Source organism: Coffea arabica, chromosome 11c (assembly GCF_036785885.1).
Source record: "Coffea arabica cultivar ET-39 chromosome 11c, Coffea Arabica ET-39 HiFi, whole genome shotgun sequence".
Taxonomy (NCBI): Eukaryota; Viridiplantae; Streptophyta; class Magnoliopsida; order Gentianales; family Rubiaceae; genus Coffea; species Coffea arabica.
In genome coordinates this window covers 40,352,461-40,374,719 of record NC_092330.1, presented here as the reverse complement: position 1 = coordinate 40,374,719, position 22,259 = coordinate 40,352,461, and the positions used below count along the sequence as shown (strand labels likewise).

General features: G+C 37.3%; 3 protein-coding genes across 3 annotated transcripts; 1 reads left to right on the top strand and 2 right to left on the bottom strand.

The window, feature by feature from the left end:
• Positions 1 to 1,555: 1,555 nt before the first annotated feature.
• LOC140016408 (piriformospora indica-insensitive protein 2-like) lies at positions 1,556 to 4,639 on the bottom strand. Its single transcript, XM_072069922.1, has 2 exons — positions 3,876 to 4,639; positions 1,556 to 3,079 (listed from the first exon to the last, which is right to left on the bottom strand). The coding sequence occupies exons 1-2, from the start codon at positions 4,092 to 4,094 to the stop codon at positions 1,829 to 1,831; spliced, it is 1,470 nt and encodes a 489-aa protein (XP_071926023.1). The 5' UTR covers positions 4,095 to 4,639; the 3' UTR covers positions 1,556 to 1,828.
• A 2,286-nt stretch (positions 4,640 to 6,925) lies between these two features.
• LOC113715713 (protein CROWDED NUCLEI 1) lies at positions 6,926 to 14,822 on the bottom strand. Its single transcript, XM_027240004.2, has 8 exons — positions 14,152 to 14,822; positions 13,208 to 13,417; positions 12,566 to 12,819; positions 12,194 to 12,464; positions 11,954 to 12,037; positions 9,080 to 11,097; positions 7,594 to 7,813; positions 6,926 to 7,510 (listed from the first exon to the last, which is right to left on the bottom strand). The coding sequence occupies exons 1-8, from the start codon at positions 14,488 to 14,490 to the stop codon at positions 7,286 to 7,288; spliced, it is 3,621 nt and encodes a 1,206-aa protein (XP_027095805.2). The 5' UTR covers positions 14,491 to 14,822; the 3' UTR covers positions 6,926 to 7,285.
• Positions 14,823 to 16,354: 1,532 nt separating this feature from the next.
• LOC113715569 (protein decapping 5) lies at positions 16,355 to 22,100 on the top strand. Its single transcript, XM_027239804.2, has 8 exons — positions 16,355 to 16,841; positions 18,028 to 18,128; positions 18,981 to 19,052; positions 19,135 to 20,070; positions 20,723 to 20,785; positions 21,097 to 21,297; positions 21,402 to 21,512; positions 21,589 to 22,100. The coding sequence occupies exons 1-8, from the start codon at positions 16,670 to 16,672 to the stop codon at positions 21,739 to 21,741; spliced, it is 1,809 nt and encodes a 602-aa protein (XP_027095605.2). The 5' UTR covers positions 16,355 to 16,669; the 3' UTR covers positions 21,742 to 22,100.
• Positions 22,101 to 22,259: the final 159 nt, after the last annotated feature.

Below are 22,259 nucleotides of genomic sequence, written 5' to 3'. Positions count from 1 at the left end.
AAATTATGGAGTATGCATGAACATGTATAAGTTTTTCAATGAGAATGATCAAGTGAAGTAATTATTCAAGAAGTACAAATTTCATCCACTACCGCGCATTAAGAAGAAGTTGAAGATCCATGCAAGTTGAAGATTCATGCCGTTTATACTGCAATCGAATTGGTCATGGAAATTCAAACTCGTGATAACATTGGCAACGATAACATTAAGAGTTTGGTTTAAGAAAAGTAATGAAAGAAATTCAACCAAGCAACTTTAGCTTTCTAACTATTTTAATTTCTTATTTTGGTGTCTTGTTTGTTTAGTTTCCAAATTAATTTAGAAAGTTTTGCAACCTCTAAATACTAGTACTCTAGTATGTTGTTACTTGAAGAGTTAAGTCAAGTCTTCAAGTCAAGTTACGATACAGAAAAAGTTTCTAAATTGGGAATTGTGAGTTATCACAAGTAAAAGGCTATGATTTTATATTGTTATTATTGAATTTTGAGTTAATAAAATTGTTGAGTATTTATTTGTATATTTATTCTCTTTTTCTTCCTACATATTTTTTAAATGTGTCGGTGGGGTTTTTTTCTTTTTTTTTTTTGGTGCCAACAGTTTCCTTGCGACAGATTGGAATCTGTGATTCATGCATGTCTCCATAAATAATTATAACCAGTGTCAGAGGGCAAATTTCTAAGTGCCAAAAAGTGTTTTCAGGCACTGCCAACTCGAAAATGTTAAAATGGTACTCCCTGAGAGTGACTGTGAGTGCTCATCTATGGTAATTAATTTTCAATATTATCAAATTTGACACCATAATAGAAATTCCTTCTGAGGACTTAGATTTAGTAATGTTCAAAATTGATGTAGTTTCTTTCACCCTCATAAGGTACAAAGATATGGTACAAATGTGATTTTGATGCGTGAATTGTCAAGTAACTTTAGGATGTCTTCGTTTAGTAGTTAAAGACTCTAAGAATTAAAAAGTTTTGGATTTAAATTTTCTGTGCTGAAAATTTTTTACTTTTAAAGACAGTAACTATACCTATCTTCGATTTGTATTACTACTGTAACAAAGAAAGTGATATTTCCTTCCCGCTGTAAATCATATTAATGCATCTCAACCAGCACCGTGGAAAAAAGCCCAGCAAGGCAGCACGAATACGGCTAGTTGGTAGGCTGAATGATTTTTTGCCGTGCGGTTAAAATTGAATGAAGGTACCAGTTGTTACCTTTGTCAGCCTTCGTACTTCGTGGCTGCAGATTGCAAGAAACAATATAATAAATATTATTCGTGAATCTTCAATTGCCTTCAATGACTGGAGGAAGAACAGTACAATTTTAATCTAAATGTTCAAGAATTGTACTGCCTGTCATGCGCAGCTAAAGGCATGTTCTTCTTGACAGGGCATTTACAGCAGCTGCTATCAATCTAAACACAGTAGCCCACCGAAGTTAAGGTATTATTCCTGCAGTAGTCTCTCGTCTAATCAAGTTTGTACAGTAACTAAAATTTGCAACATAACTGAAGCAGAACTCTTTAGCTCTCTTTAGACTCTATAAAAGTTGCAAGTCAAAAATAAAAGATGGTGAGCCACCAAGGAAATATAGTCACCACCAGATTAGGACCATTGAATCTTCAGATGAGGGAAGACTCGTGGATCTAATATTTGACATGTACAAGTTACCTCTAAATCTAGATGAAGCATTATATTCTCTTCGTGTTATAGATTTTAGGCAATATGAGAGTGGGAAAATGAGTACACAGAAACCGAATATTTACTGTTGGATCTAGAAAGTTAAACCCTTTTCTAATGCTCGTGACCTAATAATAATCCTACCATCTTTACCAAGAAAATCTCGCAAGAGAAAAGTCTAGAGCAATCATAAATAGCTCGCACAGAAAAATGTAGCAGAGGCAGAGCCCATTGCTAGCAAAGCTTGGAAATGCCAAGGACACCATGGGATGGGAATCATGATTCAAATCCCCTTTACCCAAGTTAGACTTTTCATCAAGGTCACTGATGTTCTCATGTAATGTTGTGGCTTCTTGCTGACATGGTTTTACCCCATAAGGAGCATGGCCGGTTGACTTCAACTCAATCGGATAGCAGAGATTTGTGTTGTTCCATGCCCCAAAACGCCTCCCCATTTTCCCATAAAACAGCTCAGAGAATTTAAGCTCTCCTGTCAGATAATTTCCGTTCAGGTAGATAGCACTAATGTTAGGTAATGCTCCGATTCTTGGTGGGATATCCCCAGCAAGATTGTTATCATTAAGGCCCAAAAATCTCAATCTTTTTAGTTCTGCTATGGAATCTGGAATCCCACCTGTCAAACTCATATTAGACATATCCAATACAAGTAAACATTTGAGATTCTGCCAATTAAGGCTCATAATATCTCCGCCAACAGGATTGTTTGATAAGACTAATTCTTCCACGGAACTCATTTCTTGAAATGACTTGGTCAATCCACCTGAAAACCTGTTGCGACTAAGATCCAATAACGTTAGATTCTTTAAATTCCGAAGTTCTCCCTGGATGCTCCCTGCTAATTGATTGCTGCTCAAATCAAGCTTCAGAAGTGAAGTCAGCTTTCCAAGAGTATGAGGCAATGGACCAGACAATAAGTTCCTGCTCAAATCCAAGATCAAAAGTCCGCTCAGGCTTCCTAAACCATCCGGGATTTTACCTGTAATCTGATTTTGAGAAAGAACTAGCCGCTTCAGGTTTGATAAATTGCCAATATCTGTTGGGATTTTAGAACTCAATCCGTTTTGAATTAGCACTAAAGATTGGAGATTCTTTAGGCCCCCAAAAGTTGCTGGAATCTGTCCAACAAGCCCTGGATTCGACCGGAACTCTAAGGACTCCAAACTGTCAGCCAGTGATTCCCATTTATCAGTAGGGATCGTGAGCAGATGGTGGGGCGAAACAAAGCAATTGAAAAATGAGAGGGATTTAAGGTGCTTTAGTGCAAATAAATGGGGTCCAAAGTCAGCATTAGGAGCACAATTAAGGGAGTTGTCATGAACAGGTCCAATGTCCAGGGAAGTTACATACCACAAGCCATTGGAGAGGTCACAGGACACACCCTGTAGAATAGACAGCAACAGGCATATCATAAATGTGCAGCTATACATTTCTGCAAATACAGCAAATTACTACGCATGACACATGGAGACCCCAAAAACAATGGATCAAATTAGTAAAAGTAACTTTAGACGGCAAATTTTCAAATTTCAAGAGTTACACAGTAAGTTGTTATACTTCAACAGTAAAAAAAAGAGACAATTTTTTGGCATCACCACAGTAAGAATCAAGCCAATGCATGGAAACTTTATAGGTAGTTCCAAATTCATGTATTATCTTATTTTCACCAAAATGATGAATCAATACGATAGTTGAATAAGGATTCTTGATTTTGACCATGTATCTCAGGTAAGTGTTACTGTGTCACAACAGCGCTAAAGATTTTTTAGGAGTCAAACTTAGTAAAAGATCCTAGACAAAGTTGTCATCACGAGATGATCCTTATTGCGGGATGAGCAAGGACAAACTAATTCTTACTAAAGTTTATATCTTTTTTTCTTTAAGTTTCATCTAATTGCTACTTGAAAGTGTAGGCATGGCAAATAAACCTCAAGTTAAATTTTCTAATAATTTCATGTGGTGTATATTCTATATTCCCTGTTTCTTTTCTAGATAAGGTGCACTTTACTTTGGTGGCTCATAAAAGTTGTTCCCACTTCTCCAACGGAATCAGGCTAAAACAAAAGAGTACGGGTAGACATATTCCAAGGACAATCACATGGAATTAAAGGGAAAAAAAATCCAAATATGTAAAGTTTGCACTCATTTTTGGAAAGATATTGTGTGGGAAAAAGTTACCTGGATTGGTGTCCACCCACAGGGATCAGGATAGAGATCAGAACCATTCCACCATTTACCAACAAAGCTCTGAATGGTAGAATACAGAGCCTCTTGCTCAGCTTTCTCCATTGGAGCTGCAATGCTAATGCTAGCTGCAGCTTGTCCACTGCAGCTAAAACTCATATGGAGTATGCAAAGTAGAATAAAAAACATTGAAGATGCGAAAACCTTCATCATTTCCTTGTGCCAAAAGTGAAGATTAAGGATCAAGAAAGATGTGAACTTGAGCCCAAATCAAAGTAGAAAGCAAGATATATCTCTTCTTGACTGATGATTCTGATACTTCAAAATGCATGAGCTACTCCAGCCACAAATAGAGACTTAAAAGTTACGAGGGAAAATCCAGAAGGTAATGCTTCAAGAAGGAAAACACCAAGAAATCCAATAAAACATGAAAAAGAGAATTGTAGAGGACCAAAGTGACAAACTTGTGAGATCTTTCTTCCCCAATTTTTATAGGACGGCCAAGGTTGAAAAGGAAGCATAAAGGAACCGAGAGAACAGAAGATTTAAGTCTAGGATGTCTTGCAGTTAAAGCCTAGCAATAGCATTCCGAAGTATAGAGAGCACAAATCTCAACACTCAAAAAGCAATTGCAGTAAAGTCAATAATAAGATCTGAACAGTGGAAGCAAAGCAATAGGCTTTGAGAAGAGAAAGTGAAAGAGAAAGTGAAAAGTAGCTGAAACTCTATATTATAAACTCTAGGCAGTATACAACAGCTAGGCTTTGCAGACTAAAGTCTTTATGATTCTACTTTATCAGAATGATTGTGATTAGAAATAAATTACTTATTGACATAATCATTGAATGCATAACTATAGAAGGTTCTGACTTTTTTTTTTTGTTTTAAATTTTTGTGGTGGACTTAGGCAGTTGGGGGTTTATCATTTATTGGTTTCTATTGGTTAGGGTTTTGGGGGACCATTTGTTGCATGCAAGATGGAGAGGTGCATGTAAATGCGTGCAAGACAAAGGTAGTTTTTGGTAATGAGATGGCTGTTTATCTCGCTTGGGGCTGAAGGTTTTTTTAACAGATCTCTGAAATCTGAATGATCAGTTCGAGGGACAAGACAAAAGTGTGGCACAAAGGCTTTGGAAAGTGGAAACTTTAATAGTAGTATCTGCAAGTGGGCTTTCATTCTTGCTTGCATCCGGGTCTTACATATGTTATGTCAAGTGAAATTTCGATATTTTCCTACTGAATGATTGAACAGTTTTCGGAGATTGAAAATACTACCGGAGATGCAGGAGAAATGAAAAGTCAAACGCATTTTCACAACATTCTTTTCCATCTGTTGTGTACTTTCCCATCAATGTTTTCTTTCATGGTTCTTTGAATGTGGGTGAAGCAGTTTTTATCATACGTATGAGAGTACGCTTCTTGGAGGAGAAAGAAGCGCGAAATTCCATTGAGGGCAACTGGTTCCCTAGACAAACTGGACTTTACCCACCTCAGAGACTTGTTAGTTCATCAGTCTTTACTCTTTAGTTAATATCACTAAACATGGACACACAAAAAATACTTCAAGATTAACCCAAAAGAAAGATTCTAATGACCTAATGATAGCTGAAGATTGCTACTGAAATCAACCAAAGAGCAAACTGGACTACTGACAACCATTTACTTATGATGAGCTAGCATGATCAAAACAAATGATATTGGCTCGCAATCTCAGAGTACAGCGCTCCTTGTCAGTGCTGAAAAGCCCTACTCGAGCAAATGTACAAATTTCCGAAGACCTTTGTTTGTAGTCACGGCTCCATCTAATTTTTATAGCATTAACAGGTACTAATATTTTGTAACGACGCCACGGTCTCATGCAACCCCTAGTTATCTAAAACACACACATATACATAAACAAGTGTGCTTGTCCAACAGTATAAGTAGATTTTCAAAAAATAACTTCTTTTTGATATAGAACCATACTGTTTTATTTCAACTTGCTGGTGACTAAAAAGAGTGGGTTAGTCCATCTTTCTCCCAATGTTCAATCCAAAGCATATAACCCCAAGCAACAAAATATTCCACCTATGTCCATGACATGCATACGTACGAAAAAGATAAAGGAGGGACCAGAGGTAGACAATAATTGTAACAGTAATCAATGAAGGGTGGAACCATTTGTTAATAGGACAGGGACCACCGCCAGCACCAGAGGCAGCACCCCCCCCCCCCCCCCCAAGAGCCCCACGTCTCCATTTCTACTTTCTACTTTCTTTTATTTTTTTGCTTCTTAATTTCCTACCTTCGGACCACCTTTTTAGTCATGGAAAGAGGGACGGCTGCAATTAAAGAATATGAGCACCTAGCCCACACTAAATTATCTTGCCAGGCCTAAATAAGCTGACTGGTCATTGCCTTCCTTGTTTAACATTTTCTCAACGATGCTAGGGTGCTGCTTAGGATGGTAATCAGAACTTGAAACCAGGGATGCCGAGCATGGTTTCTTCAATGTTTTAAGTACTCATATGGGCATAGAGGAAGTTTTGACGAGAACCAGATAAACCAGTTTAAAGGGTAAAATATGTCCAAATCTTAAACCAAGGTGTATTTGAAATCTGAAGCAGACGACCCAATTTGAATGGCAAAATATGCTCAAGTCTAAAACAAAGGGGTATCAACCATTCAACTCTTTCCTGGCTTTGAAATCTTTATTCAGAAACCGTCCAAATCGGAGTGGCTATCGAAAGCCCGAGATAGAAGGTTAGACCCTCCCTTGCTCCGGTTCTCTATACCAATTCCCACTGGAAGTCTGACCCTCTCATTGTATGAGACCAAAACAGGCAAAGTTAGAGGTGAATGAAATGGCTATGATGGAAATAATAATTGTTGTAATCAACCAATGGGCATTGCTTAGTGCTGTTAGCACGGCTCTTTTCTATTTTAGCATTGGTATCCTTCCATCATTCTATCTCATTTTAGATTCTAATTTGGATTTCTAACCTTTCAATTTTCTTTGTAATAGCCAAGAAAACAAAATCAAGAATCTTTTACACCTTAGGACGTTCATAAATCAGCATAACAAAGACGACAGTCTTATGATATTAGTTCGATTGCAAACGGGCCCAAGAACCCAGATTACATTGGACAATAACTTCTTTATAACTGCTCACGGTCTACAAATGAATGAGAGTCACGAAAATGCACAGAAGCTGGTAAAAATAGAAAAGGGGGATAAACTACCATCTGCAGCAATATGTGGCAGCGGACCTAACAACCTGATCTAAACCTAAAAGCTATAAAGCACTAATGATCAAAATCGACCAACACTGCTGGAGAATGAACCTCCTTTTACTTTGATATACAAATGAAAAAAGAACCATTCCACCCGAACACAACCAAGGCTCCCTCAGAAGTGGAATTTATTAGGATGTGAAGAAGTTCCAGATCTTTCTACTCACTGACGTCTCACCAGGATGCTCGGAGTCATCTCCGTCATCGTCGTCGTCATCTCCAACATCACTATACAAGGTGCTCCCATGCTCATCTTCACCATTATACTCTCGTGTACCATTAACCTCACTAAAATCTACAACTTCAATTTCTGCTGCATCAGCATCACCATCCAAGTTACTCCCAGGTCTTCTAAACTGCAGTACAGCAAGAAGTATAGAAAAGGTCATCTTTTAAGATCAAGAAAGTAAAAGTAAAGACACAGAAATAACGCTTTTACCTGAAAAGCTTGATCAGATGTAGCCCTAGTTTTGTCACGTTTGTAAGATGTAACCTGCACTAAGGGAATTGGATTGTGCTTGTCACTGGCGATTTCAACTACTGGTCCAGAAGTAACTTCAGCATTTACTGCTTCAAAAGTTCCATCACCACCGCCTTCTGCTGCTTCAACCCTCTTCCTGCTGTCTACTGAAGCTTGTGAAGCTGTAGCAGTTCCTACGCTGATCATTCAAGCATGAAAGCTTAAGACAAAGGCATGCCTGATGGCCACTTAGAAAGATGGGGCAGATAAGGAGGGACTACCACAAAATGTTTTGTGCAAGGACAGAATTGAAGCTCAGATTGATCAAAACATTTGAAACAACTCTCCTTCTAGATAAAGATAAGGACTAAGTATTAAACAGCATTTTCTTGATCCATCCTCACAATAGAACACATGCAAACAGAGAGATGCCCTAGCAAGGTTGAAGTCAATCAACTATTACATCTTCAACACACACACACACACACACAGAGACACACAGAGACTCTGACTTCTACCAAATAGCAAATCATACCAAGAACTGCTTAAACATCAGTAATTTATTGCCAAAAATTTAGGACACGGAACTCACAGCAATGTACTTGGTCAGTCAGTTACTACACCCTGGTTTCACTGTTCACGGGATTTAGCATCAGAACCAAATTTAAACTTAAAAGCAGAGAGAAGTGAGAGGGCAGCCAAGAGTTGAACTCAACATAATTTCCTCTTGGCAATTTTATATGTTCATTGCAAATTAACACATTCTTCTCCATTTATGCAGATTTATCTGTGAGATTAAAAACAGATCCAGTAGCTTCTGAGCAGGTTCTGAGGATATTGAAAAACAGGAACAGCAGTCCACTAAGGGTGATATTGAGACTACTCTTTTCTTCTCGACCTGTCAATCACCCTGGTCAACATCATTCTGTTGCAAATTCCTTTGGTTACTGCCTGAGTTATCCAGCCTATTCAGGTGGTCAGTTCTGTAGTCAATCAAATGAGATGCATAGTGGCTGGTTGGAAGGGGATTGAGAGAAGTAAAGTCTATGTTGACCCGGCATGGAGTGGGGATTCGATCGCAGTCAATTTGTCTTAGTTGTGCAGTTTATACTTTTCCTCTTATTGTTTTGTGGTTAGTATAGCTTTGTATTACTGAGTTTCCAATGCTCTCTGTATCTTTGGTATACAATAGAATGATCTCTTTTACCTCAAAAAAAACACACACAAACTTGGTGCCTCAACAAGTTTGAAAACTGTGAAAGCTGTGAAAGCTACAAAGCTAACTCATCACTCAACAACATGGAACATATCAATGAAAGAGAACCGCTGCGACCTGTCATTCCTCTCCCACTACCCAAAAGAACAGAAGGGAAGAACAAAAAAAAGAAGAACCAGAAATATCCATGAAGACATGCAAATGAGAATTATATCATAATACTTAAACACAATAAATACACAAACTTACGTCTTATGCCGTCTAAGATTGTAACGCTTCTCCCCTGGGTTTTGTAAAGGAGTAACAGTTTGCCTCCTTTTCCTGCGGCCACCGGCTGTGACGCTTTCAGAATGTCCTTCACTCCCATCTGCCTCGAGCTCACCCCCAGTCATAATAGAACTTTGAGCTCGTGTCCTCTTCCTGGCAGTTTTATCAGCAAGGCTTAATTCTGCCCTACTCTCATCATTGATAGCATTCTTCTGTTGCTCCTCATGGATTATAGGTCCATTAGGCATGTTCCCCAAAATAACCGCAGCATCTTCTACAACTGCCTTCACAGAATGTGTTCTACGAGGTCGACCCCTGGTTTTTTTCTCAGGTCTCTGTTGACCACTTCTCCGCTCAGTATGTTGGGAATCTTCGGTAACTTGCTGTATCTTACCCTCCACATTACTCAGGTTATCACCTGATGCAGCAACTTCAAGAGATTGATCTGCTCCTTCAAAAGTACTAGGTGCAGCAGTTTTTGCAATAAAATCCATACTAGATCCTTCAGTTTTTCCATCTACAAACAACGGCCTATCAAAGACCGTTTGCTCCAAATTTTGTGGTCCCAAATGCTTTATCGTTTTAGGGGACAAGTTAAAAAGTCTTGAGGTGCACTTTTGGAGCCAAGATACACGGCCACCAGATCCTGAAGACTTCAAATCAGTCTCAGTTGGAGATCTTCCAACTTTTGTTCCATAAGAAGAAACCTTCTCCAAAAGTTCATCTTCCATTGGAGGAGCAGAAGCCTCATTATGCTCAATTTCAGCCAAATCAGAAAGTACATAATCTCTAACAAAATCACCACAGCTTTTGCAATTTTTGAGCCTCTCAACAAATGCAAGAAATTGGCTCCTCTGCTGTACAAATCTTCCCCTCTCATCCTTTAGCTTCTCGCTCAGCATGACAAGCTCATCAATGTCCTTCTGCATTTCAAGCTGTTGCTTCTTTAGCTGTTCCCTATTCGAGACAATATCCTGTTTTTCCCTCTCAAAGCTAAATCTTTCAGAGCTCAAATATTCTAATTCGTTCTTTACTCCTTCCTTCTGATAATTGATGTTACTAAGTTCGGTCTCTCTCTCCAACTCAAATTCTCTCCGCTTTTCCTGCAGACTTTTCTCCATTTCCTCCTGCTTTTTCAGCATATCAGTCTCAAGATTCATTCTCCGAGCCTCAAAATCACGCTGCAATTGGTCACGTTCATTTTGATATTTGTCAGATAAAACAGATTCCTCATATCTCATGTTAGCAGCAAACGATTCCTTCTCCAGTTTGATAACCTCTAATTCTCTCCTGATGTAGTCCTCATTGGCGATCCTTTCATTTCGCAACTGATCCTCTTCAGAGTGCTGCAACTTCTCAAACATCTGTTTCTCTTCCGTGAGTTGTTGCAATTCAGCAGTAACAGCTGCTCTCTTTTCATCCAAAGCCTCCCAACCTTCCTCAAATTTCTTTCTATCCTGTTTCAGATCCTCCCCCTCTTTCAAAAGCAATTCTTTCTTGAGTCTGCACTTCTCTATTTCTTCTTTCAACTCTGTTTGCAATCGTGCATACTCTCTCCTCTCAGCATCAATAACTTTAAGCCTTTCACTCTCAACATGAATATCTAGTTGCTTTTGACTAATTTCAACCTCCATCTTTTTAAGCTCATCTTTAAGAACTAGCAAACTTTCCTTCTCAGAAATTATTTCTTCCTTTACTAAATCCAAATTTTTCTCCTCCTTCTTCATATTTTTCTCCTTCTCTTTCAAAAGTTTCAACTTTGCTTCAACATCCTTCTCTTTCTCCTTTACTCTGTCTGATTTATTTTCTAATCCTTGCTCCCTTTTCCTCAGCTTTTCCTCCATGTGCGTGATTTCAGCTTCCTTCTCATCCAAATCATCAGACTTTTTCCTCATTTCCTCATCAAGTAGTCTTCTCTTCCCCTCCAATTCAGACTCGAACTGTTGGTTCTTCAGATCCAGAGCAATGCGTTGCTCATCAAGAAGCTTCTGAATTTCCACCTGTAAAAAGAAACTTGGATCGTCACTTTGCTTTCAAGAAAATCCTGAAACGTCTGGCAAAAACTTTAAAAGGATTGTGTTTGGTTCATATGGAAATCATACTTGTCATGACTTAAGGTGCAAATTTGACATAAAATTTTCAACTCCAACCAAAAAGAATAAAATGATGTGTTTTACACAAATTATAAAGCTCGTGGAGGATTAGATTCTTTGAATGCTGAATATCCACCAAATGGCAACCCAAAAAAAAAAAAAAGTAACTGCTTAAAAATTTCTAGTAAATTGACTGCTATACTCTCAGGCATAACTGAGGGTCAAAAGTTCTGTAAGGCCAACCACCAGAGTTGCAGGCACAGCAGTTTTCCAAATAAGCAGTACAATTGATAAATAAATAGTAAATCTTAAATTACAGCATTTTCTCCAAATTATGGTGAAAGAATCTTAAATAAATAGTAAATCTTCACATGATGATTTACTTAAGCAAGATCTCTTTTAGCCAGTAAAATATATTTCAAGTAGTGATTAACCACATAGCCCTTTATCAAATAAAATATCATCTTAAACAATAGTACAAGGAAGAATTCAGCCACACAACAATTATTTCCAGCAGCAAATACACTCAATATAACAATTCTTTCCTACTTTGCCTATTTATTGTTACTAACTGTCCACATTCAGAGAGCTTCTAGGTCGTTGATGTATTTTTCAAAAAAGCCCATAATTTGACAAACTATGGAAGCAAAATAACACTTCAGCTAACAGTACACCTAAACCAAGAGACCAAAGAAAGAGTAAACAAAAGAAACTCAAAATAAATATATGCCAACGAGTCAACCAATTAGCCATTGCTACTCACTCTTTCTCTGGCACTAAGTTTCTCTGTTAAAGTACTCAACTCCTTCTCTTTTTCCTCTAGTTGCCTCCTTAAATACTCAGCTTTCTGCAGCCAAATAACCAGAGGTTAATATTCATGTTCTGTTTGAATAAACCACATAACAGTATGGAATTTCTATTCTGCAGATATATGTTAAATACAAAACTAAAAAATTGCATATCTTTATCAATATTGTAAATAAACACATCATAAAAAATTCACCTCCTCCTTCACAGCTAAGCTTTCCAGCCTAACTTCTATATCATGTTCTTTCTCCTTCAGAACCAAATTAGCTAAATTAATCTTCTCCATTTTTTCTTCAAGCATCTTTTCACTCTGCTTTAGAACCTTGTCCATTCCATTCGCCTTTTCTTCTCTTTCATTAATAATTCTCCGAGCCTCGCACAATTTCTCTTCCCCTTCTTGCAATTTCTTTTCCCACTCCCTTATATCTTCCCTATGCTTGGAAAATGAAGCTTCATGTGCTTCCTGCCTGAGGCAACAGTACAAAAGCAAAAAGATACACACCTCGTAAAATAGTGGTACAAAAAACTTCATAAGTATACGAATACAATCATAGATAAATGAGCATACTCTGCCTTTAAAGACATGCGTTCTCTCCTAAGCACACTTTCACGAGCTTCAATCTCCAGTAATTTCCGATCCAGCTCCAAAGTCTTTCTACTTGCCTCAGCAAGCTTTGCATCGGCAGCACTCAACTTCTCTTGGACTTCAAACGAGCTATCCTGTGCTCCAGATACCAAAGCCTTAGCATCGGCCAACTTAGTCTCAGAAGTAAGCTTGACCTGTTCACACTCTACACGTGTTTCACGTAAAGCCTTCTCAAGCTGCATTAGGAAGTTTCAAGGTACATGTTAGAGAAAAAACAGAACAAAGAAGTGGGCGGAACCAAATTCACTTGCAAGTTCATTGAAGCACAACCCTAGACTGTTTAAAGACTTTTCATTCTTGATATTTAGTGGAAGACTTTCACCATAGTTGACCTTCATTGCCATTCCAATAAGCAATTAACGTTCATATAAAATCCATATAAAAAAGGAAGCAAAGAGTTTAATTATATCCCATACATAATTGGCTAAATGATGTGGTACATGTCAAAATAATCAAAAACAAGTCAAGAAGTTTAATCATTTCGATAATTATTGCCAAAAGGCAAGAACGTGGTACAAAAGTTTGTTGCCAAAATATTACGGCCAAAAAGCAAGAAATCCTTACATCAGCCACACATTGCCTCTCAACATTTAATGCTTTTCTCAGATTTTCCTCCCGTTTATCCACTTCAGCTAGAGCAATTGAATGAGATGCCTGCTCACGTTTGAGTAGTTCCTGGCCTTCTGCAATAGATTCTCTAAGTTCTTCAAACTTTGAGGTCCATTCCTTTTTCTCAATCAAAAGTAGTCCCATATAGTGTTGATAGTCAAGCAGCTGTAGAAAAGGACAATCAAATATGGGGGTCAACACGGTGAAGTATACTTTCACACGATAATCAATGAGCTGAACAATCAAATATCTTGGTCAAATGACCTGGAGATAAGGAAAAGTACTTTCATGCATGATCAAAGAATAGGGTTTTGGGGAAACAAGAGAAGCCTCGTTTAGAGGCTAAAAAGAACAAGAAATCCAACACATACCTAATATAAAACAGGGATATATTTAAAGCCTAACACTTGTCTCGCAGACTAAAGGGCTAATCCAAAAAATAATATCTTTCTTATACTAATCCATAAAGTCATTTTAAAGACATATCCTGCTTGTTTATCCTTATCTAATGACCCTCTACATCCTGATAAAAAACGTGAAGAGATATGCTTTTATTGTAGCTTGAGTGCTCCATTTCAACATGCTATACCACTTCAAAGAAAAGACTTAATTCTTTTACTTGTCTGGAATTTAATGAAAGTTAAAAACTTTTACATTGCAACTCATAAGGAAAAAATATACGCCTTCGCTTTAAATTTCTCATATATCAAAGAAAAATCCCGCCAAAACAAATAGATTAAAAGTATTAGAATTTTACATCATTTTACACAAAAGCATAAAGTGGTTATAAATTTTAATAAATCTAAACGAATATGAATAATATTCATGAACTAACTTTACAGATATCCCAAGAAGATCCAAATTAACAGAAAATAAAAGAATTTACTCCAGTAATTTACCTCACGTTCAAGCCTGGCAATTTTCTCAAGCAAAGCTTCCTTATCACGCCTCTCCATTGTAGCCTCATCCAACAACCCTACTTCCCTAAACCTCCTCCAATCATCCATATTCTCCAACTCACCCACCTCCCGGCCCCCATTGTCACTCAGCAGACCCAGCGGCGGTGGCGGAGGCGGCTCCGCCGGACCGTCAATATACATTACCGCCTTGCCCTTCCCCAAATTTCTAGGGTTTGATGCCGTCGTCCTTGGACCACCACCGCTCCTCGCGGACCCCAAGGCCTCGTTCCGAGGCGTTATTGATAACGCCGGCCACTGATTCTTCTGAGGAGTAAACATTTACCGGAAAATTCTATTCTTTATCGGAATTTCAAATTTTCTTATGCCAGGAAATCAAACGGAACCCTAATGGCGAAGAGGAAACCCGTCTGCTTTATTGATGGAATTCCCGGTTCAGGTGAACGGAATATGTAATTTTTCTGGGTTAGATGAAAGAAATTAAAAGAAAAAAGGGGAGAAAGTGGGCGTAATCGTTACGGAGACTTGTTAGTGTGTGTTGTGCGTGTCAGTTCGAAGGGAGGGAGAGCCTGGAAAGAGTCGAATGTTCAATCGTTTGGCTGGGAATTGGGAGTTGGGAGAAAACTTCAGAGATGAAATTACGACCTTGACCTTCTTGGTGCAAGGAGTCATTTCAATTATTTCTGGTGTGTGAGGGGCATAAGAGACTATGCATTTAAACTGAACCGCAAGTCCTTGGGAACACTAGTGCAATTTGGGTTGGAGGTGGTTGTTTAGCCCGTTTGGGTGGCAGATAAAAAAGCAAGTTTAAGAGTTGAAAGTACTTTTAAAATGTTCGGTAAATATTATTTGATAAAATAAAATTACAAAGTAGAGCTTTTGATGTCAAAAATATTTTTAACAAAAATTTAAATTTGATACTTAAAATGTAGTTTTTATGATTTAAACATAAAATATCAATTTTAATCATTTTTCTAAATTATGAATCAAATAAAGAGAATATTTTTAAAAAATTTCAAATTATACATTATTCAATAGAATAAAAACTTATTGAACTATATTTCTAAACAATATATTTAAAATCACTCAAGTGATTAATAAGTACTTTTTATTAAAAACTCTACCATGAAAGTATTTTTTGATAAATTACCACAACTTCTACTCGTATAAGTATCAACTCATATGATGAATTTTGATCTTTTTTATCATGACATAATAATTATCCTTGATAATTGGTACTAGTATTACATATGAATTTGAACACAGATAATCCGTTTTGTTTAGATTGTCATTTTTCTTAAAAAATTTATATATTTTTGTGAAAATTTATTTAATTTTCATTTTACCTTAAGTACATTGTCATTTTCTTAAAAAAATTGTACGTTGTTGTGAAAACATTTTGTCGATTACCATTTTACTTTATATATATTAAATTGTTACAGAATATTTTTTCACAAAAGTTTCAAAAAATAACAATTGAAAAGAACGATAAGTTTTTTCCTAATTTTCAAGCATAGATCGAAAGGTGATTTCAGTATTATTTGTATGAAAAAGTGTACCCAAAATAGAGATCAAGATAATATCAAAAAAGGTAGTTTTAGTAGTATTTTATGCAAAACTATATCCAAAATAGAGATGAACATGCACCATTTGGATTGAGGGAATTAGAAGAAAATGGAAGGGAAAAAATTGGAGGGATTTGGGTTTTATTATTCGGACTGATTTTTGAAGAGAAAGAGGAAAGTTATGGAGTGGGAAAGGGAGTTGGATGTAAACGGATAAATTAATTTTAAAAATTTTAAAAATTTTAAAAAATCATTTTTCCTATATTTTCTAACAAATTAACACTTAATCTTTTCCTTTTATTTCATTTCCTTCTCCAATCCAAACAAATTATTTCATTTATTTTCCTTCCGTATCTAATTCAAACAAGATAATGAAAATTACTTTTTTTCTACTCTCCTTTCATTTCCTTTCCATTAGTATCATTTCCTGTCCTTTCCCTTCATTCCTTCAATTCACGCGGTGGCACAGAGAATTTGTTTGACTTAGCTACTGTCACAATTCAAATACATTTTTTTTTTGAGACATTTTTTTTTTAGTGTAAGCGGAGACATGAAAAAGGAGACCATAAAACAAGAAGTAAATAAAACTCCACAACTCACAACTCACAAAGGCCCTGAAAAAGGTACATATTACAATACTGTTATAATCACTGGCAGAATATCAAATTTACCAAAAAAATCGAAACCCTACATTATCCCCACCCGAGGCCGTGCACCTCCACCTCTTCTTAAAGGAGTCAACTCACAGAGTTCACTGGCACAGGGGGAATTAAAAAAAAGAGAAATTATATATGCATACATGATACATGTATATGTATATATAGATATATATCATATATGTATGTGTATGTATAGAGATTAGAAATAGCTCCTCTGTCTTGAAATTGAGTAATTATATATATATATATAAAAGGTACAGTAGAAGAGTGGTGGGTATGGCGGCGGCGGCGGAGAGTTCATCGGCATCGGCTAGTAGATCTAGTAGCAGCGCGACGGCGGATTCGTACATCGGAAGTTTGATAAGTTTGACCTCGAAGAGCGAGATCAGATACGAAGGCATTTTGTATAACATTAATACCGACGAGTCCAGCATCGGCCTTCGCAACGGTATAAATTCCTCTTTTTTTTCCCCCCTCGAAACTTTTGTACCTTCGTTTTTGTTTTTTTGTGGTTTTGGATAATTTTTGTTGGTGATTGTTGATTAATTTGAGAGATTTCTGATTTAATTTTGATTTCCTGATTTTTGTGGTTTTAATCTGACAAAAGCGGCAGTCTATGTCAAATTAAAATTCTGTGCTCGCTAAAGGATGATGCTTTATTTTTTTTTTTCGTTTGTTTTTATAAATGCATAGATGAGAGTCAGTGGATTAGGCAGATGCTATTGAAATGGAGTAATTGTTCATGTAATAGCTTGTATTTTTATGGTTTTGTATATTGAAAAGTTAGTGATTTTTAAGCCTTTTAGGCACTACTTTATTTATAATTGATTTTTTTGGAGAGTGAGAGTGATACGAGTGTAAATGCAATATGTTTTTTGTATAATGGTGTGGCTGGCATTTGGTTTAATTTGATTTTGATTTTTTAATGGTTGGTTTTGGTGTCTAAGATGATTGTTTTCGTTGCTGCTGTGCATTGAAATTTGATTAGTTTGTATGTTGAACGTGTACCAAATGAATGAAAATTATAAATTTTGTCTCTTTTCAAAATATTGGAGGGAAAGGATTTGGTTTTAGATATCTCAAAGGCCAGAAAGACAGCCTGCAGTTGAATTGAACAACGTCGATAAATGATTTTGATATGACTTTCAAACTATAAAATTTATGTGGTTCTTTGATTGTAGAAATGTGCTAAATAGCTTCATCTTTTTGGGATGCATAAAATGATTCAGGCCCTACTCATACGTTGTAGATTCTATTGCTTCAATTTGGATGACCTGCATCTAAAATAAATTTAAAATATTCCACTTGGAATTTCAGTTGATGAATTTAATATTGCTACCATTAACAGCTACACGGTGTATTTTATATGCGAGAACATCTATATCTGAAGTAGTAACTTGTCTAGTGATGTATGTGGTTGCGTCTATAGATTGAGTGGGCAATGTATGTCTCTATTTTGAAAAGTACTCCGGGAGTGGTCCCAAACTTCTATATATATTTACTTTTCCAGTTCTCCATTTGATGACTTTGAGTATTTGAATCACTTAGCCAAATGCCACCCTTATCCCAATTTGACTGTTTGGAGTTGATCAAGCTGTGCATGCAAACTAATCTGACATCATCGGTGTATGCAGTGAGATCATTTGGAACAGAAGGACGGAAAAAAGATGGTGCTCAAGTCCCTCCTGGCGATAAGATTTATGAATACATTCTCTTTCGAGGAAGTGATATTAAGGTATTACGGTTATTGCTTGATGTGATGTATCATATTCATGTAGAATTGTGCCCTTTTTGCTAATTCTGCTTGTTTGTTATTTCTTTTTTTCTGGTGCATAGATTTCCTGACTTTTTAATCGCTAGTAAACTACTTTCATTTCTAAAAATTGAACTACAGGACCTTATTCTGAGGTTTGATTTAGTTTAATGTGTGGTGATGAAGCTAGTGTCTCGTAAATTACAGGTTATTTCTAGATATTACTTATGAGACTTGAAGAAATTCTTACACTGTGGAGTCTGTTTCCTTATTGTTCTACTGGCCACATGAATTTATTGGTCTCGTCCTGATTAAAATCAAGCTGATCATGTGAAAGGAGTTCATCTAAACAATAAATTTTTGCTTCCAAACATGGAAAAATGAATTTCTTTTTTCCAGATATGGCAATGAATTTTCCCAAGTTGTTTCTTTTGTGGTTATGGTAGCTTGTGGTCTCAGTAAGGGTGAGAAAGAAGGATTGTAATTTCTGGTTAATGACCTGTAGAAAACAAGTGGAGCAAATGTTCCTATGGGTTGATCAAGTTCGAGCGATCGTTCTTTATTCGATTATCTTATTAAGACACCATGAAAGACAATCCACTTTGGCCAGTCGTATATAGGAAAAAGTAGGTCATTTTTTCATGCTTTGTCCCTTCCGTTCAGCCCCTGAGTGACAGGAATCTTGTAAAAAAGAAAAAAACAACAGCAGGGACATGAGGGCCTCTGCTTGTTTGGGGGAAGGGTTGCTGGAGATGTGGTCGAGTCAATCTGAATTTTTTTTCCCTCTTTTTCTGGTTGTCTGATATATAACTTTTGTCCACTTCCTTTTCGCAGGATTTGCAAGTTAAATCATCCCCACCTGTACAAACTACCCCACCCATAAATAGTGATCCTGCAATTATTCAGGCAAGTAAAATAGAATTTTGTCCATTGTTGTGTGTTCAACAGCTTGCTCATTCACTTCTGATTATTTTAACTGTCCTTGCAGTCTCATTATCCTCTTTCAGCTACCACATCAACAGCCTTGCCTACAGCTGTTACTGCTTCTTTACCAGATCTTGGATCACATTCTGCTCAGTTGGGACACCCTGGCTCAACTTTCCAAGGTGGTCTGCCTTTGTATCAACCCGGTGGGAATTTGAGCTCTTGGGGGCCTTCACCTCCAAATGCAAATGGTAGTGGCCTTGCCATGCCGATGTATTGGCAAGGATATTATGGGGCGCCTAATGGACTACCGCAAATGCATCAGCAATCCTTACTTCGACCACCTCCTGGTCTTTCAATGCCTCCATCCATGCAGCAGATGCAGTATTCTGGTTTTAATGCATCTCTGCCGACCGCAGCTCCAAGCTTGCCTGGTTCAAATTTGCCAGAATATCCTTCTGTGGCTCCCACCAGTAGTAGTTCCCTAAGTTCCTCTTCATCTCTACCTGCTTCAACTTTGCCTTTGAGTGTCCCTCCTATGCAGCCTCCAACACTAGGGTCTGAGCAATCGAGCTTGGTCTTGAATAAGGCTTCTGTTTCTCGTATTCCCACAACAGCAGGTGCTAGCTTGCCCTCATTGTCTCATTTGACAACTTCAAGTCCAGATTTAAGTTCTGTCGTGCCTTCGGGCCCCAGCAAATCTAGTGCAGTTTCTGGTACAGTTTTGCAACACCTGAGTATATCCCAACCTGTTACTACAGTAGCTGGTACATCTACCTCAATTTTAGTGGAAACGCCTACACCTTCACTAATAACTCCAGGGCAGCTACTACTGACTGGACCAGCTTCAGTTTCGCTAAATCAATCATCACAAACAATGCAAAAGGATGTGGAAGTGGTTCAAGTATCAACGACAACACCATCAGAACCTCCAGCTCCTGTTTCAACAGAAGCTCAGCCACCTATTTTGCCATTGCCACCACCTGCTCGTTCCCATAAGGTACTTTTAATTCATTTTGAATATGGTTTTCTGTTTCATATATCTTATTTTCGTGGTCCACTTCCATAAGGTTACTTGCATTTAGACTTTGAACACAAAGACAGGACATACATGTATTTGTTACTATATTTATAAAAAAGCATTTGTGGCTACTTGATGAAACTGAAAACATCCTAGACCAACATTGTGTTGAAGGGAAACCTTATGAAATGCATTCCAGGTCGTACTGAATGAATTTATTCTTGATATATTACTTGGATGCATGGTGAAATTTAGACTCATATTCTGAATGTTTGTGATGTTTTCTTCATTGGTTAACATCACCTTTTGGTCTATGAACCAAGAGACCTTTGTTACTTTGTCCATGCAGTGGTTAAGCAACGCTTTTAAATATTTAAGCATGAAATCATGTTGGGAGTAAAATTTTCCTATGTCCCTTGATTTGTTAACATTTTGCAGTATCTTCCTTTTTTCTCCATCTTGTTTTTGCTTAACTGTCCTTGTGTCCTCTTGTGGAAAACCAAGAACCAAAGTACATGCTTTGCTAATAATATTTTGTGCGTTTCTTTATTTGTGTTTGTTGAAATTTATGTTCTGGTTTTATGTACCATTGGATATTAACTTGATCTTTTGTCTACTTTTTTCCTGGTAGCCAAATGGAGCACCTTTTCAGATGCGTCACAATTATAGAGGCCGTGGAGGAAGGGGAACTGGGGTACTGATCTCTTGATTTTGCCAGTTATCTTCAGATATCTGTTCAGGCTTTACGGCCATAACACTTTCTGAGTCACTTGTTTACAGTTTAATGCCAAAGCAAATTTTTCGTAATGATGCTTCATAGTCCCTTTGCTCTCGTGTGTGTGTGTGTGTGTTAAGAGACATTGAGGATATTTGTGGTCTCAAATTTGTTAGCCTTGTATCCGTTGGGACTATAGTTTGATTTAATGGGCTTAAAATTTTTTCTCCTGCAAAATGTGATTTAAATTTGGTGTCTTGAATTAACTGTAGCTCAAATTTGTTTTGCAGATTGCGCGCCCAGTGACAAAATTTGCAGAAGATTTTGATTTTGAGGCCATGAATGAAAAGTTCAACAAGGATGAAGTATGGGGTCATCTTGGCAAAAGTAATAAAGCACAACTGAAGGAGAAAGATGGCGACGGGAATGGTAGTGATGAAGATGATTATCAAGATGAATTTGATGAGGAGTTGCCAAAGATTGATGTGAAGGTGATTCTTGTGTTCTTTGGGACATCTGACCTGCACAGCATTTTTATGAGTGTGAGAGGGCAAATTCATAATTAATGTCCAAACTTATTTTTATGTGTTGCCAGCCTGTCTACAAGAAGGATGACTTTTTTGACTCCCTCTCTTCCAACGCTGTTGACAATGATTCAAACCATGGAAGGACTAGGTTCTCAGAGCAGATGAAGATAGATGCAGAGGTATAATTCATTTTGTTAGTGGTTTCCCTGGGTTCAATGTTACTTGTCTTGTAAGGTAATATCTCTCTGGATGCAGACATTTGGAGATTTTTCAAGGTACCGGGGTGGACGAGGAGGTCGTGGCCCATTTCGTGGTGGTAGGTCTCGAGGTTCTTACTATGGACGGGGGTATAATTATGGCTATGTTCCCAGGGGCCGTGGTCGAGGTGCATCAAATCGCCCATTCTAGGGTGCGTTTTGTACTTTTCCAGAGTCGCAATAGAAGCTGAAGCCATATAGTGCACTGGAAGTGATGTAGTTCTATGATTAACATGTTGTGCTTGTTATCTGGGTCTTTATTATAAATAAATGTAGGACACAATGTCCCATTGGTTTTACCCCATTCACCAACTCATTGACTTCTCATCCACATTTTCTGAATGTAAGTTTTTTAGCAATCGAGTGGATTAGTCACTGAGTACAGGCTTGAATGGTTTATTAGCAGTGAAACCGTATGTTCAACTGGGTCAGAATTTCGATAGGCTGAGATTGTTTATGAAGATAAATATTTAGCTTATGGGAAGATATGTTTGTATTAGTTGTTTACAAGCTTTTTGTAAACGCTTTCTTGGATTTGAATTTTTCTAGCTTTGTTTCTTCTTTCCCTCCAGTTATCCCTTGAAATGTTATATATGCTTGAAGCATGGATATGGTCTATATAGATTGCGGTTTGGCCAGGAAACTTCATAACCTACATTATTTTGGTAA

Bases quoted from the DNA above. Each gene is read 5' to 3' on its own strand.
- LOC140016408 (XM_072069922.1), bottom strand. From the start codon at position 4,094: ATGATGAAGGTTTTCGCATCTTCAATGTTTTTTATTCTACTTTGCATA. The intron at 3,080-3,875 runs GTAACTTTTTCC...TCTATTCTACAG, and splicing joins GTGGGTGGACACCAATCCAG to GGTGTGTCCTGTGACCTCTC.
- LOC113715713 (XM_027240004.2), bottom strand. From the start codon at position 14,490: ATGTTTACTCCTCAGAAGAATCAGTGGCCGGCGTTATCAATAACGCCT. The intron at 12,820-13,207 runs GTAAGGATTTCT...TTCCTAATGCAG, and splicing joins AGAGGCAATGTGTGGCTGAT to CTTGAGAAGGCTTTACGTGA. The intron at 11,098-11,953 runs GTGAGTAGCAAT...TTCTTTTTACAG, and splicing joins AACTTAGTGCCAGAGAAAGA to GTGGAAATTCAGAAGCTTCT.
- LOC113715569 (XM_027239804.2), top strand. From the start codon at position 16,670: ATGGCGGCGGCGGCGGAGAGTTCATCGGCATCGGCTAGTAGATCTAGT. The intron at 16,842-18,027 runs GTATAAATTCCT...CGGTGTATGCAG, and splicing joins CAGCATCGGCCTTCGCAACG to TGAGATCATTTGGAACAGAA. The intron at 19,053-19,134 runs GCAAGTAAAATA...CTGTCCTTGCAG, and splicing joins GTGATCCTGCAATTATTCAG to TCTCATTATCCTCTTTCAGC.